Here is a 16,628-nt window from a genome sequence, read left to right as displayed (position 1 = left end):
GTAAAGGATGTCTAAGCTCCCTTTTGGTGCTAATATACTATCATTCAATGACTCCAGGAATGAATGGTTCAGTTGGTTAAAACACTAAATTATAGAGCTTATGTCCAGTTAATAACAGCAAACATTTATCAAGCACTTATGTTAGAGGAGATTCAAGTTTCAGGTAAGACACAGTCCCTGCCCTCAAAGAGCTTATAGTTTATTAGGAAAATAAAGAGCCTAACATAGAGTAAAAATATAAAATGTGGTGGCTTGAGGCCTGGGAAGGAAGGTTGTCGATAGGCAGGTGGGTGTGTAGTGGATAGCACTCTGGACTTGGAGTCTGGAAGCTGTGAGTTTGAATCCTGCCTCAGATACTTTAGTTATGTGATTCTCTAAAAATCATTTAACCTCTTGTGTCTCAGTTTCCCTGTCTATAGAGGGATAATAATAAAACCTCCCAGGGTTGTTGTGAGCCTCAAATAATATAATAAGTTATTAAAGCTTAAAAGTACACTAAGTATTTTGGTCCACTCCGTATATGTGAATTGCTATATAAATGTTAACTATTGTTGTTGTTGTCGTTGTTGGTTGTTAGTAACTAGGGCTTGTCCTACCCTGTAGATTTCATGGAGAATTCCAGCCTGCTCATGGTGTCTTATGGTCCATAAGGGGTAAGTAGTGAGAGAGAGTAGATGGATAGGTCAACTCCTGATGATACACCTTCCAAAAAGACACTTCAGGACAGAAGGGCAGTTTGGGCACTTTTGTAGAAAAACAAGAGGCCTGCTTTGATTTTGTTGTTACCTGAGATTCATCCCAGCCGGTAAGGTAAATGTTGTAGCTGAGAAAATCAGCATTGTTCTTCTCCTGCATTTGGGTCTCTAGTAACTGCAGCAGGTCTGCAAACCATTCAAAGGCATGTGTGTCTCGACATAGCCAGTAAAAATAAATCTGGAAAGGAAAGGTAAGGCAGGTAATCACAATGGTTCTGCCATTTGGCATCACAAGAACCCCATGGCCCAGGATATCTGGAACTATGTACTATAGAATCATAGACTGTAGAACTGGAAGGTACCTTTGAGAGAACAGATCAAATAATTGGGACAGTTCAGGCAATTGGTGATGGGTCCATCATGGAGCAATAGGGAGAAGTCTAGGCAGATTGACAGTAAGCCTCAGGGCCATCTATTGAATAAGTGAGTGGCAGATATCTCAATGAATAGTCAGTGTCAGGAGAACATTGAATAGAGGTCAAGGCAGTATAGCAACTGATGCCTGAGAGGACAGGCAGATGATGCTAGAGACCCAGCTACTGAGCAGGGGATGGAATTCAGAGTGAACAGCCCAATCCTGAGGAGATAAGGGATTTAAACCAAAGGAATGGAGCAGAGCCTCAGGCTTGGGGAGTGGGCAGAAGGGAGGAGAGATAAGACCAGTATTCAGTTACTGGATCTCAGGATGTAAGATAGGGCCAGGAGGAGAAGCAAGGCTGACGTCATGGTGATATATCCAGTGATAGCTCTAAGGGTTCTGATATTTTCATTTCCCAGGATCAGATTGGGCAAGAGTGGGGTTTTAAATGGCCATGATGGTAGGGATTGAATGGAAGTAGGACCAGGGAGCCTGGGATTAAACTAACTCAGGTGTCAAAGTAGCCCTGCCTTGAAACCCTAAAGCCTAGATCCAAACAAACACATAAAAGAAACTAAATTACTGGCAAATTATTATCAGGGGAAATACTACCCCATCAAAACTGGCATTAACCACTGGTACTTCTCTCCATCAGATTATCATTGAAGTCCATCCAGAGGAGATTTTCTTTTTCCAAAATTTTATTTTAGACTAACGCCAAAACTCAAATACAGAAGAGAGAAAAGAAACAAAAACATATCATAAACTTAAATATTGGATTTTAAATACAGAGTTAGAAAGAAGAAATGCATGTAGCGTGCATAACAGAACATAAGACATGATTCAAAATGTGTAACAATAAATTTTCATTTCAAGAAAACCTGTATGATAAATAATACTCATTGTGTTGAGAACTGTCCAGCTTTTCTTTGCTTCCTTCTAAGTTTTCTTTTGTTCTCTGCTGTGCACTTTTTTACTTTGTTCTTTTTTTTCCCTCCCCCCTATTCCCCCCAGAAGGCCACAATAAATTTAGATATGTTTCTCTATAGCTATATACATACACATATACATACACATATAGACATATACTTTCCCAAACATATTCTACTCTTGATCTTTGTTTTTATGTATGATTTTACCTCCTGCTTCCTCTACTTTACCTCTACCCACTATCTTGCCCTCTTATGACTTGCCTACCGAAGATTTCCTTACCACAAGACACTCTATTTGCCAACTATGGGAATTTTGCTAGTCATTCCAAATTCCTGGTATGTCATCTCTTGGCCTTCCTGGTTTCCTCCAAGTTCCCAGCTACAATTCAACCTTCTTTAAGAAGCCTTGTTCTGTCCTCCTTAATGCTAGTGTTTGCCCTAGTTTGATTATCTCTAATTTAATCTCTATCTCTAATCTCCACCTCTATCTTCTTTTGTTTTATTTTATTTATTTAAGTGTTCTGTATTTCTTTTTTTAATTTAATTTTATGTTTAGTTTTAGTTTACATCATTCATTTCCACAAGATTTTGAATTAAAAATCTTCTCCCCATCTTTCCTCTACCCACCACCCCAAAACAGTGATCCCACTGTGTACCCCCTCCCCCAATCTGCTCTCTCCTATTTCCTCCCACATTCCTCCTCCAACTTTACAGTAAGGAAAGATGGATATCTATGCCCCAGTGCCTGTATATCTTATTTCCCAGTTGCATGTAAAAAAAAAATATGTATATATATTTTTTAAACATTTGATTTTAAAACTTTGAATTCCAGATTCTTTCCCTTCCTCCCTTGTCACCCACCCTTAATGGGAAGATGAGCAATTCAATATAGGTTGTATATGTGAAGCTATGCAAAACATTTCCATAGTGGATATATTATGACAGACTGACTATATTTCCTTCTATCCTATCCCATCCCCTACTTGTTCTATTCTCTACTTTGACTCTATCCCTTTTCAAAAGTGTGTACTTCCAACTTCCTTCCTCCCCAACCTGCCCTCCCCCCTCTCATCCCCTTCCCCCCTACTCTCCTGTAGGGTGAGATACCCTATTTAGTGTGTATGTCATTCCCTCCCTAAGCCAAATTCAATGAGAGTAAGGTTGATTAATTCCCTTTTGCCTTCCTGTTCTTCCCCTCCATTGTAAGAGTTTTCCCTTGCCTCTTCTATATGAGATAATTTACCCCATTCTGTCTCTCCCCATCTCCTCTCATTATATTCCTCTCTCACCTCTCAATTACATCTTTTAATTATTATCCCTTCCTATTCAATTGATCCTGTGTCCTCTATGTATTCCTATATATATATATGTATATGTATATACATGGTCACATATGTATTCATAAGCCTATATATCCTCCTATATAGACAAATATATGTATGTATACATACATATATGTGTATAAACATTTATATTCCCTTCAACTATTCTCATACTGAGAAAAGTTTCATAAGTTACAATTATTGTTTTTCCATGTAGGAATGTTAATAGTTCAACTTTGGTAAGTTCCTTATGATTTCTTTTCCCTGTTTACCTTCTCATGCTTCTCTTGCTTCTTGTATCTGAATATCAAATTTTCTATTCAACTCTGGATTTTCATCATGAATGCTTGAAAGTCCTCTATTCAAGTGAATGACAATATTTTCCCCTGAAACAAGATACTCAGTTTTGCTGGGTAGGTGATTCTTGGTTTTAATCCCAGCTCCTTTGACCTCCAGAATATCATATTCCAAGCCCTCCCTTCAATCCCTCAGTGTAGAAGCTGCCAGATCCTGTGTTATCCTGATTGTGTTTCCACCATATTCAAATTGTTTCTTCCTGCCTGCTTGTAATATTTTCTCCTTGATCTGGGAACCCTGGAACCTGGCTGTAATATTCCTAGGAGTTTTCTTTTTGGGATCTTTTCCCCAGAAAAGAAGTCCAAAGTCAGATTGCTCTGCTTGCTTTGCTTCCTTTGCTTGCTCATGTTGCCACTCAATTACTTGACTTTTTAGCTTTTTGCCACAGTAAAATTCTGCTTCCAGAGGGGGGATCTTTGTCCCGAATCACTGGGTTTTCTCAGCTGCTGGAGCTATTAGTTGGCTGCCCTCTCTGAAGCCTCCACATGCTCTGGCTCACTGGTCATACACCCGAGGACCTCTACCCTAGACAGTGATCCAGATCCAAGCAAGTTAAAGCAAGAGCGATTACACCTCAGACTGTTCCCTTGGTCCCCCTACAATCTGCAGGCCAGAAGCTCTGAAGCAGCCACACAGCTGTGGCTGCTGTGCCTCAGTCGCTTCTCCCTCCAAGGGCAGAGCCTGGACTGCACTCCTAGACCCTCTGTTCCCAAAGTCCATTGACCTATCACTTTGTCTTTGGCATTTATGGGTTGATAATTCTGGAAACCATGACAGCTGCTGGTGATCTACTATCCCAACGTCCTTCTAGCTGTGGCTGGGTGGGATGTCCTGAGACTAAAACCTGGGAATTTTGCTAGTCATTCCAAATTCTGGGCTCTGCTCCCAGAGGGCTGGTATGGCCTCTTCCTGCCAGCCTACCGGGATGTCTTCAGCAGGAGGTTAGTTTCTCTCTGTCACTTTGTGGGTTCTGTAGTTCCAAAGTTTGTTTAGAGTCATTTTTTACATGTATTGGAGGACATGGAAGCAGGAGCCGCATGGAAGTCCTGTTTCTGCTCCATCATTTTGGCTCCACACCCATCTCTATCTTCTTTATGCATAGCTGTTTACATGTACTCTCCCCCTTCAGACTGTGAGTTTCTTGAGATCAGGGCATGCCTTTTGTCTTTGTTTATATCCCCAGTGCTTAACAGTTCCTGGCACATAGTAGGTGCTTAATAAATGATTGTTGACTGACTAAGATGGTGAGGGGAAAGGAAAACATAGAATATGAGGTAGAATTGAAGCATCACTTGGGGATGTTGAGTCTGGCTTGAAGCTTATACATAGTAGGATCAAGAGTCTTTCCAACAAAGTAAGCATCAGAGAATCGACATGGAAAAGCTATGTGTTCAAAAGCAGCAAGAATGGCAGTCTCTCCTGAGAAATTCCAGCATGGTTAGAAAGTCCTTCAGGAATATTGAACACCCCAGGGAGTGGGCAGCAGGCAGTGATCAGTTTGGTGGATCCAGCTCAGTGCTGCTGCAATGACCAGGACAGCCCAGATTCAGGAGCTCTGCGGCCACTAACATTGTGTCCTGAGATGCCAGATCTAGTACTCGTGTCAAAGGGATTTATTCTTGGAAAACAGAAATAATTACAAGAACCTAGGTTGAGACCAGGAATGGCTGACCATACCACTTAAAAGTGAAGGGGGTAGATGAGATAGGGGAATAGGTCCAAGATGACAGAGTAGAGGCAGCAACCCAATCAAACTTTCCTAGCGTTCTCTCCAAAACAACTTTAAAATAACACCTCAAATTGAATTTTGTCAGAGTGTCAGAGTCAAGAAAAGGTCAGGGTGAGGCATTTTTTTCAGCCTAAGACAACTTAGAAGATTGGCAGGAAAAATTTTTAGACTAACGCCAAAACTCAAATACAGAAGAGAGAAAAGAAACAAAAACATATCATAAACTTAAATATTGGATTTTAAATACAGAGTTAGAAAGAAGAAAAGCATGTAGCGTGCATAACAGAACATAAGACATGATTCAAAATGTGTAACAATAAATTTTCATTTCAAGAAAACCTGTATGATAAATAATACTCATTGTGTTGAGAACTGTCCAGCTTTTCTTTGCTTCCTTCTAAGTTTTCTTTTGTTCTCTGCTGTGCACTTTTTTACTTTGTTCTTTTTTTTCCCTCCCCCCATTCCCCCCAGAAGGCCACAATAAATTAGATATGTTTCTCTATAGCTATATACATACACATATAGACATATACTTTCCCAAACATATTCTACTCTTGATCTTTGTTTTTATGTATGATTTTACCTCCTGCTTCCTCTACTTTACCTCTACCCACTATCTTGCCCTCTTATGACTTGCCTACCGAAGATTTCCTTACCACAAGACACTCTATTTGCCAACTATGGGGGTCAGATAACTGGACAGAAAGAGTTTATAGGGGACCCTTTGCAGCTGGCACTGATTGGCAGCTCTATTGCCCATATGCAATTCTGAGTCACAATTCCAAAGTGGAGAGGAGTGCTTGTGGTCAGCCAAAAGGGAACTGGGCACAGTTTCAAGGCCAAGAAGAACACTGGCACTTACAACTGCAGGGTAGTGGGGGCCCTTCCTGGGTAAACACTACAGCACAGATCAGGAGAGCATTGACCACACATCTCCCCAGATCACACCACTTTGGAAGCACCGAAAACTTGCAAATCCCCAGTACTAGCTCTAAAAGAGTAGCACAAAAAAGCCTGAAGTTCAGGATAATGCTATTTTTTTACACCCAGGTGAGCAAAGCCCAACTTTAACTTGCAGTTCAAAGTCAAGAAATAGACTGGAAAAATGAACAACAACAACAAAAAAAGAACTCAACCATAAAAAGCTATATACTATAGTGCCAGGGAAGATCAAACCACAAACTCATAAGATAATAATGAAAAAACAGACATAATCAAAGCAACAAATAAAAATGTTATTTGGACCTAAACCGAACAAGAATTCCTAGAAGTGTTATAGAAAAAAGGAAGAACCATAGAAGAAAAAAAATTGGGAAAAGAAATGAGTATGAAGCAAAAAAAAATATGAAAAGAGAATTAACTGCTTGGTAAAAGAGACACAAAAAATCCTAAAGGATTAACATTTTAGAAAACAGAATTGTTCTAAAAGTAAAAGATTTACTGAAGATAAATTCACTGAATTATTCACTGAAAAAAATCACTGAAGAAAAAAAACACCTCCTTAAAAAGCAAATTTGGCCAAATGGAAAAAGAAGTTCAAAATCCCACTGAAGAAAATAATTCCTTTAAATTAGAACTGGGCAACCAGAAGCCAATGACTCCGTTGGACTTCATGAAGTAATAAAAACAAAGACAAAATAATAAAAATAGAAGAAAATGTGAAATATCAGAAAAACAATTGACCTACAAAATAGATTGAGGAGAAATAATTTAAGAATTATTGTACTACCTGAAAGTCATGATTAAAAAAAAGCCTAGATACCATGTTTTAATAAATCATCAAGCAAAACTACCCCAGAGTGTAAAATAGAAATTGAAAGAGTCCACTGATAACCTCCTGAAAGAGTTCCCAAAATTAAAACTCCTAGGAATATTAGAGTCAAATTCCAGGGATTACAGGTCAAGGAGAAAACATTTCAAGCAGCCAGAAAGAAATAATTAAAATATCATGAAGCCACAGTAAGGACTTAACAACTTCCATGTTAAAGGTGTGCAGGGCTTGGAATGTGATATTCTGGAATGCAAAGGAGCTAGGATTACAATAAAGAATAACCTACCTAGTAAAACTCAGTAAAATCCTTCAGGTGGAAAAAATGGATATTTAAAGAAATGGAGCACTTTCAAGCATTACTGATGAAAAAACCAGAGCTGAATTTGATTCATACACAAGACTCAAGAGAAGCATAAAAAAGTAAACATGAAAGTATAATCATAAGGATTCAATAAAGTCAAACTGTTTACATTCCTATATGGGAAGATGATACATGTAATTCTCAAGAACTTTATCATTATTAAGGCAGTTAGAAGCAGTTTACATAGAGGGCACAGGTACGAGTCAATTGCATTGTTATGATCTCCAAAAATATGAAGGGGTATAAAAGAAGGATGCTCTGAAAGAAGGAAGGGAGAAGTAGAATGAGGGAAATTATCTCACATAAAAGGCAGTAAGAAAGAGCTTTTACAGTGAAGGGGAAAGTTGGGGAGGGTAGAGGATGGTGGGTAATGCTTGAAACTCTCATTAGAATTGATTCAAAGAGGGAAGAATACACACACACACACACACACTCAGATGGGTATGGAAATCTATCTTACCCAAGGGGGAAATAGGAGGAAAGGGTATAAGAGAAAGGGGAGAGGGCTGGGAATGACAAAAATGAGGGTGGATAGAGAAGCAGTGGTCAGAAGCAAAACAGACTTTTGAGGAGGGATAGGATAAAAGAGAGAGAGAAAAGGATAGACAGAAGAAAATAGGACAGAGGGAAATACAGTTAGCAATCATAACTGTAAATGGAAAGAGCTCACCCATTAAAAGAAAGCAGATAGCAAAATGAATTAGAAATTAAAATGTAACAACATGTTATTTACAAGAGACACACTTTAAACAGAAAGACATATGGAGTTAACATAAGGAGATGGAGCAAAATCTATTATGCTTCATCTGAAGAAAAAGGCAGGAGGTAGTGATCATGATCTATTTTTTAAAATGGAAGTCATGGGAGCTATAGATCACTCCTTTTCTGAGGGTTTAAAGAGAGGAAAGAGAAGGGAAGTAAAAGAAAGTTTATATTAGTGTAGAAAAGAGGAAGAAGGGAGTGGAACTTTCTACTTCTCATAATTGGGGTGTGTGAGAAGAATATACAGAAAGGAGGAAGAGGTAAGGGGAGTAGGCATCAAATGAATCTCACTCTCTTTTGAAATGGACAAAAAAGGACTGAACACAGTTTGGTTTGTAAATACATTAAACTCAATAAAACTTGACATGGAAACAATCATGGACAAGTGGGAATGGAGGTGAGGGAGAGATAACATTAAGAAGAAAATAGTTCCAAGCAAAACAGACTCCTTGATTCTGGGATTTTTTATAAGAAAAAAAAAAAAGAAAAAGAAAAGGAAAGGAAAGGAAAGGAAAGGGAAGGGAAGGGAAGGGAAGGGAAGGGAAGGGAAGGGAAGGAAAGGGAAGGGAAGGAAAGGAAAGGAAAGGAAAGGAAAGGAAAGGAAAGGAAAGGAAAGGAAAGGAAAGGAAAGGAAAGGAAAGGAAAGGAAAGGAAAGGAAAGGAAAGGAAAGGAAAGGAAAGGAAAGGAAAGGAAAGGAAAGGAAAGGAAAGACCTAGAATTTAAATGGAGGTGAGTTGGGGGGAAGAATTCTTAGATTGCCTGTTGGACGACTGGGGAATTGCTGAACAAATTGTGTCATATGAATGTCATGAGATATTATTGTGGTGTAAGAAATGATGAAAGGGAGGATTTCGGAGAACCTTGGGTATTGTAAACTGACAGAGTGAAATGAGCAGAACCAGAAAAATAACTCATGCAAGCACAGTAATGTCGTAAATAAAAGCAAAAGATTATGAACTCTGATGAATGAAATGACCAATCAAGTCTTCAGAAGACCAACAACAAAGCATGTTCCCCATCTCCTAACAGAGAGGGATGAATACAAGGTAAAGAGACCCACATTTCTGGACATGACCACCGTGTAAGATTCATTTTGTTTGACTATGTTTATGCTTTACAAGCATTTTTCTCCCCTTTTTCTGGGTTAATTATATGGGAGGGGCCAAGAAAAGAAGGTGAGGTTAGCAATTGTAATGCTAAAAGAAAAAAAGGCATTGGGACTTTTTTAATGGACAGAAAACAATAGGAGCTCAGAAGAAAGCACAAACAATAAGGACCATTTTGAAAGCAACATAGAGAATTTATAATGTACTTTGAAAATGAAAGCCAGTAGTCTGAAATGGAGACTCACAATTTCACATAAAATCCTCTTTTTATGTTTCTAGTATGTATATGGAAATGTACTCTCTTTGTTTTTAAGTTCAGAATAATAATTAAAAAAAGAAATGATAGAGAAGCAGCTTTAGGTTTGCTATAAGGAATAACTTACTAATAAATCAGAGCTATACAAAAGTGGAATGAAAGTAGAAACAAGAAAACAATAAATAGTGGTGATTTATATATATTTTTATATATAAAAATACTTTAAAAAGAAAGTATTAAAACATAAGTTAAATTCAGAAATGGCAATAAACTCTATTGGTTTTGGAGAACAGATTATGAAATATACCACTTTTCCCCTGGTAGAGAGGTGGGGGACCATGGGTGTGAAATGTCACCAAATAGTTTTTCTTTGATACAAGGGAGGGTTCAATAGGTGGGAAAGGGATTGCTCAGAGATAGTTATGATGTTGGGATTTTTTTTAACTTCAGTTTAAAAGAAAGAAAACATTAAGTCCAGCAAATTTTCATTTGACCTATTTTTGCACTGTCTCTTTCTCCACTTAGTAATTTCCCTTCCTCTCCCATGGTACCCACTATCTTCTATATACACCCTTCCTCCTTTCATAAGTCTGGAAGAACATAGACATTTATAAGTAGGTTTCATTTCTTAGTTGTTAGGCCTAGGAGTTAGTAAGACACTAGAAAAAAAAATCCTTTTATTTCCTAACTCCTTATCTCACAAAAAAAAATTTGCAGACAAAAATGGAAGAATGAAATTGAAAGCAGACTAACTGGCTTTTCTCTCAGAATTCATACCTATTAGAAATATTTAACCTTTACAAAATGTTATTTTTTATCTTTTATTTCATTGTGTAATGCTTTTTACTTCACTAATTCATTTACTTCATTACTTTGTTATCTTTTTATTATCTTTTATTTCATTGTGTAATGAGTTTTTACTTTAAGTGCTACTCAAAAAAATTTCTATAGCAGACATTATTCTTGGTGTTGGAGATACAAAGACTAGAACAAATAAGTCCTACCTTCCAGGATTCAATTACTAGGGGATGGTGATGAGAGGAGGGGCCAGATTCACAAAGGACTAAATGCATGTAATCACCCCCTCTTCCTTAAGCCCATCCACAGTAAGAATAGCAGCAGGAGTGGCCCCCAAATAAAGAGTACTCTAGATTCTCCTCCTCCTCAGTAAAAATGAGTATAACTATAACTATTATTAAGGATGGAGAGTACATATAATAGAAAATCCTCTGAGAATAGTCATCTTTCATTTTTCTAGTAACACTGGGGTGAAAATTACTCTTAACTAGCCATTAAAATGATTTCTCCCTTTCCCTAGTCCAGCCAAAAAGAAAAAAAAAATCCTCTTTTTTATTCTCCCTAGATATCTTCCTGAGTGTAAAGAAAAAGATGGTCATCACAGGACTTCTGAAAATTGCTTCCTAAAAAAAGGAGACCTATCATTCAGGGAAACAAGTTGTGGCACATGAATCTAATGGAATATTACTTCATCCCAAGAAACAATGAATATGGATAATTTAGAGAACTATGGGAAGACATATCAACTGATACAGAGGGAAGGAAACAGAATCAGGAAAACAATATGTATGATGACTACACTCTAAATGGAAAGAACACACCTCTTCCTCCCCTAAAAATACACTCACTAAATACTGAATAAAAACCAAGTTTGGCCTCAGACAAGAGTTGAGAAAATGCACTTCCCTCTCACTGCAAAAGTGGGGAACTATGGATATGGAATAATATATATATGCTGTCAGACATAATTGAAGTATTGATAAGTTTTACTGAACTGTTTTTTCCTCTTTTTTTAAGTTTAAAAAGATTTCTGCCACCCACCAAAAAAAAAAAAAAGAATGTCTGCAAAGGGGTGGGGGAGAACAAAATATTCAGAAATAAACATTATATAAAAGCAAAAAGTGTTATTAAAAATAAGATTATTTTTTAATGAGAGAGGACCTACCTTTTTGAGTTTTAGTTTGGTTGAATCACTGCAGTACTTGTACCAGACAGACTTGAGAATGGATGCGAATGGTGTGACTCCGATGCCAGCTCCCACTAGCATAACTACTTCATAGCTGAATACATCCTCACTTGCAGTGCCAAAGGGCCCATCTACTGCCACCCTATGGAGTTGGACACAACCACAGTGAAGAAGTGTTCGTGTTTGGAGTGAATAAAATGTATCTCAACAAGCATGTGAGAAAGTCAGGTACATCAATTCCCAACAAAAGAACCATTGGTTCAATTGGAATCTGAAGATCAGAGTATGCCAGTTTTTGAATAACTATATTATTAGCAACTTTGGACTCAAAAGTCACAAGGGGAAATTTCAGTGAAAGCATTTCTCCATATACAGAATGAATCTCTCTCTGTGTCTGTCTCTAACTTTATTTACTCTGTGTGAACAGTCTAGTATGTTCAGCTCCTCTTTCTTAATCCTGTAAAATTTTAAAAGATTTTGAAAAATCCTATAAACATATTCTATAAATGTGAGCTATTACTGTGTTTGCTGTCCTTAGGGCCATAGACAAGTCAACAAGTCACCTCTCTGAGCCTCAGTTTCCTCATAAAATGAAAGGGATAGATTGGAAATTACTGAAGTCCCTTTCAGTTCCAAATTCTATGTCCCTATAATCATTTTTGCAGAGAAAAAAATGAGGATTTTTGATAGTAAAAGTAAATATAGGAGAGGCCAGTTAGCACAGCGAGTAAGAGCACTGGCCCCAGAGTCGGGATGACCTGGAATCAAATCCGGGCTCAGACACTTAGCACCCACCCAGAAACACCTGGCCGTGTAACCTTGAGCAAGTTACTTAACCCCAATTGCTTAAGGAAAAAAAAATAGTAAATATAAAATACTTCCATACCTCATATGTACACACAGAGTTTTTTTGCAACATGGATAACACAGAAATATGTCTGCATGATTTCACATATATAATCAATATCATATTGCTTGCCTTCTCAAGGGGTAAGAGAGGGAAGGGAAGGAGAGAATTTAAAATTCAAATTGAAAAAAAGAATGTTAAAATTTTTTATATGCAATTGGGAAGTATTTAATGAAATAAATAAAACTATATTAAAATTATGTACATATAAAGTTTACAAAAACATACCTATACTAAAGAGGGAGAGCACACATAGAAAATTCAATATTTCCTTAAGAATCTCCTCACAGCAACAAAGTCTAGAGTCAAAGGTCATAAGAGCTGGGGAGGAGATGAGACATCTGTTCAAAATCAAAGAAGTTTTAACAATTCTACTTTTCTTTGACAGATTTTCTTCATATTATCAATTTTACACTTACTTGGGTAATTTCCATGCTTCCTGAAATTCTGTCTTGTCACATCCACAAGCTTTAAAAAGACCTTCTGTCCAGTCTCCAACTATACGGATGTGAATACTGAAGAAGTCTTCCTCAGGGGCTGAGGTCAGTGTGAAGGGATGCCACTCTAAATTTGACAACTTGGGGCATTTGACAAAAATATATTGTCCCACCTCCATCTTAAAACCCTTCTTCTTCATTTGTAGTTCGATGGTTTTGAAGGGGTGAGTGACCACCTGTATGAAGAAATATAATGTAAACTCCTTGAGGACAGGGACATTTTTGTCTTTATAGCCCCAGTGACTAATTCAGTGCATGGCACATAGAAGGAACTTAACAAATGCTTGTGAATGAATGAATGAATGAATAATGAATGAATGAATGAATGAATGAATGAAGCTGGGTCACCAAATAACTTCCAGTGGATTTCAAGCCTTGATATCTGTCTCTCCAATTGAATGAATGAGTAAGAGTATATGAACTTATAGCCCTCACACATTAGCTGTATTTGTTATAAGTTGACTATACTATGACTGGGCACTGAATTTGGTTATTTTATTGTAGATAGAACAAAAAAGGAGGAGAGACATTCTATCTCACAGAGTATTCCTGCTGAGGCAAATAAGGTATATAATTTCATTTGCAGAAATAAAATGTGAGACCTTATATGAGGGACATTGAGTAGCAGAGTGGACAATGTCTTAGAGGCAGAGAATGTTAAGGTTGGAAAGGATCTTATAGATAATCTAACCCAATACCCTTAGAGGAGGAAAGAAATAGCTTCCTCAAGGTCACCCTATTTGCTAGTGGCAAAGACCCAACTAGAATCATAGCATCAAAAGTAAGATAGAGAAATGCATTCAATTGTATGAGTCTTATAACAGTCCTCTATGAAACCACAGGGCATAACACTAAATCATAACCCAGTAAAGGCATTTTTATAAAGAACTGAGATAATAAGGTCCAATTATGTTGTTTTTGGGGGGAGCTAGGTGGCTCAGTGGATAGAGTGCCAGGGATGGAGTCAGGAAGACTCATCTTCCTGAGTTCAAAATTTGACCTCAGACACTTACTAGCTTTGTGATCCTAGACTAGTCACTTAACCCTGTTTGCCTCAGTTTTGTCATCTGTAAAATGAACTAGTGAAGGAAATGGCAAACCAGTATCTTTGTCAAGAAAATCCCAAACAGGGTTACAGAGTTGGATATGATTGAAACAACCAAAAACAAATGTTGCTTTTTTCTGATCTAAATTAATAAGGAGATAATACAACTTACAGAATCTAGTTGTTGTGTGTGTTGGGAGAAGGAAGCTGCTAATTTCTTTGGGCTTGTTTATAAAGCTGAACTGAATTCAAAAGGCAGACTACATAGAATATATACAAGTAAACAGTTATCTATCATGGTCTGGATACTGTGCTCAACTGACCAAATATCCTGATTAATAATACCCTACTATAAACACACTATAACCATAATTTTTTTTCAAAGAATCAGAAGAAAAATCAATATGTTTAATAGAAGCTACAATTAATATGATCTCTTTCTCTGATGATTCAAAAGTCCTCTCATTCTACCAATAAAAACTTTACAATTAGAAATAAGAACTATAAATTTTGGAATTTACAAGAGTGAAAGGCTATTTAGTCAGTGTAAAATAATAGCTTCCTAGTGGTAATACTTTTAAGAAAACTGAACATTCTAACAAAAATAAGTGCCCTGATATGACCCCGATTCAGTCTTGGGAGTTGATGCCCTAAATCACTCTCTGTTTAGGTCACTTTGCCCCCATCCAGAGTTTGCTCGGGGAAAATCTCCATCAAGTTCCTGTCTAGATGTCTTTAGATGTGGGTAAAAGGGTTCCAAGTTCCCATATAATCATTCAATGTCACAATGCATAACCACATAATACCAGGTATGGGACAGCCTTTATTCTAACCCAAAGAAAATGAATAAAATACATAAATGATTAATAATAATCTAAAAAAAAGTTGATAACCATTCTTCTTGCTGTCTGGTTACATTGTCAGAATTCATTTCAGAAAGGAATTGCAACTAAAAAAAAAAGAAAGAAAACCCCCCCACACTATTCTTTTCCCTATGAATAAGGGTGACAATGAAACCACATTTTAAAACTCAAAAAGCTTTTAGAATAACTGAAAATGGAAAACAGATTTTCCTTGTTGCAACTTTGCAACTACAGTCACAGACAGATTTTACTTCCACAGTAATGCTAGGGAGTAGAAGAAAAATGTGGTTATTTTGTTAAAATTACAGAATTTGAAAATATTCATGGTAAAAGAAGACAAGACAAAAAAGTAAGTGGGAAGACATGGGAAAACATCATCAACACAAATCAGCCCTACCCTGACCCTTTAAAAATTTAAATTTTTAGTGCTCACCATGTTCTTACATATCAGACTTCTTTTTTTCCTCTCTACTCTTGTCTCCTCCCTCACCTCTCTACCATATTGATCTTATGCTGTTTTTAAATTTTTATATTGAATAAGAATAATTGACACTTACATAGCACTTTAAGGTTTCTTCAAAAATTCAATGTGGCAGCTGCAGAAGAAGGGAGAAGGAGGGTTTACTATGTCCCTCCTAGTTGATCATCAAGACAACTGCATCCAAATGAACTATAAGGCTACTCTCGGGGTCCTGAAAGCTACCCAAACTGGCCAAGAAATTAATTGCCAGGGGCAGATAATACAGAGCACATGGATGGATATGGCAACAATGCTCTTAGATGTGCTGACCACTCAGGTTCCCAAGGTTTTAGAAGCAATTACAGAAAGGGTTTGAAACATCTCAGAAGTTACCTTAGTGATGACGACCTTCTGTTGTGATCTCCAAAACCTCACCAACCTCTCACAGAGATACAGGAACATGGGACCAACAATCCATTTCCAAGTCTGTTAACAGAGCAAAGACCAGGATGGGAGAGAGACACATATAGATTAGAATTAGATTGACAAAGATGGGAATCCTGGTAGTCTAATAGTTTTGCAAAATGCTTTATAAATATGTTATTTGATACACCATCCCTGGGAGGTAGGTACTATTATTACCCTCATTTTACATATGAGGAAATTGAGGCAGACAGAGGTTAAGTGAATTGCCCAGGGTTACACAGCTAGCAAGTGTCTGAGGCTGGATTTGAACTCGGGTCTTCCTGACTCCAGGCCTGGTGCTTTATCCAGTACATCATCTAGCTGCCATCCTAACTCCAGGACAAGTATTTTATTCACTAAGTCATCTAGTAACCATCTCCATTGTACTCCCTAGCTTCCTTAATCACTACATGATTTTACTGAGACAGTCTGCATTTAAAATGAATGTTTCCCTAACCTAAATTAAGGAACTCTATCAATAACATAAAACTTTCCAAGCAGAACTCCATAGAAGAGTGGGATTTCCTCTATGTCACAATTGCAATTGCAATAATTATACTGGCAACTAGGTTGGTTACAGAAAGAGTATTTCCCTAAAGGGTAGCATTTCAACAACACCATATATTTAATGCAACATTGCAGTTGCTTTACATCAGCCACAGAATCCATACTATGATTGCAAGATGACAAATCTGGT

The 16,628-nt window shown here is 37.4% G+C and overlaps 1 protein-coding gene and 1 long non-coding RNA gene across 3 annotated transcripts in view; one reads left to right on the top strand and one right to left on the bottom strand.

Annotated features, from left to right (window-relative positions):
- Positions 1–16,628, bottom strand: part of CYBB (cytochrome b-245 beta chain) — a 49,877-nt gene that overhangs the window by 8,124 nt on the left and 25,125 nt on the right. For both annotated transcript variants that reach the window (XM_069063471.1, XM_069063472.1), the window contains 4 exons: positions 15,860–15,952; positions 13,021–13,274; positions 11,674–11,836; positions 787–933 (listed from right to left, as the gene is read on the bottom strand). In XM_069063471.1, coding sequence (XP_068919572.1) covers positions 787–933; positions 11,674–11,836; positions 13,021–13,274; positions 15,860–15,952 — 657 coding nt within the window. The remainder of the gene's footprint in view (positions 1–786; positions 934–11,673; positions 11,837–13,020; positions 13,275–15,859; positions 15,953–16,628) is intronic.
- Positions 603–11,629, top strand: LOC138142397 (uncharacterized). Its single transcript, XR_011163422.1, has 2 exons — positions 603–653; positions 11,074–11,629. It is a non-coding gene; the product is annotated as an uncharacterized lncRNA (long non-coding RNA).

This window comes from Petaurus breviceps, unplaced genomic scaffold (assembly GCF_028583685.1).
Source record: "Petaurus breviceps papuanus isolate PSGF00001 unplaced genomic scaffold, PetGlider_PUasm1.0 90574, whole genome shotgun sequence".
NCBI classification, from domain to species: Eukaryota; Metazoa; Chordata; class Mammalia; order Diprotodontia; family Petauridae; genus Petaurus; species Petaurus breviceps.
The sequence above is the reverse complement of the archived record's forward strand: the minus strand, read 5'-3'. Positions and strand labels throughout refer to the sequence as shown.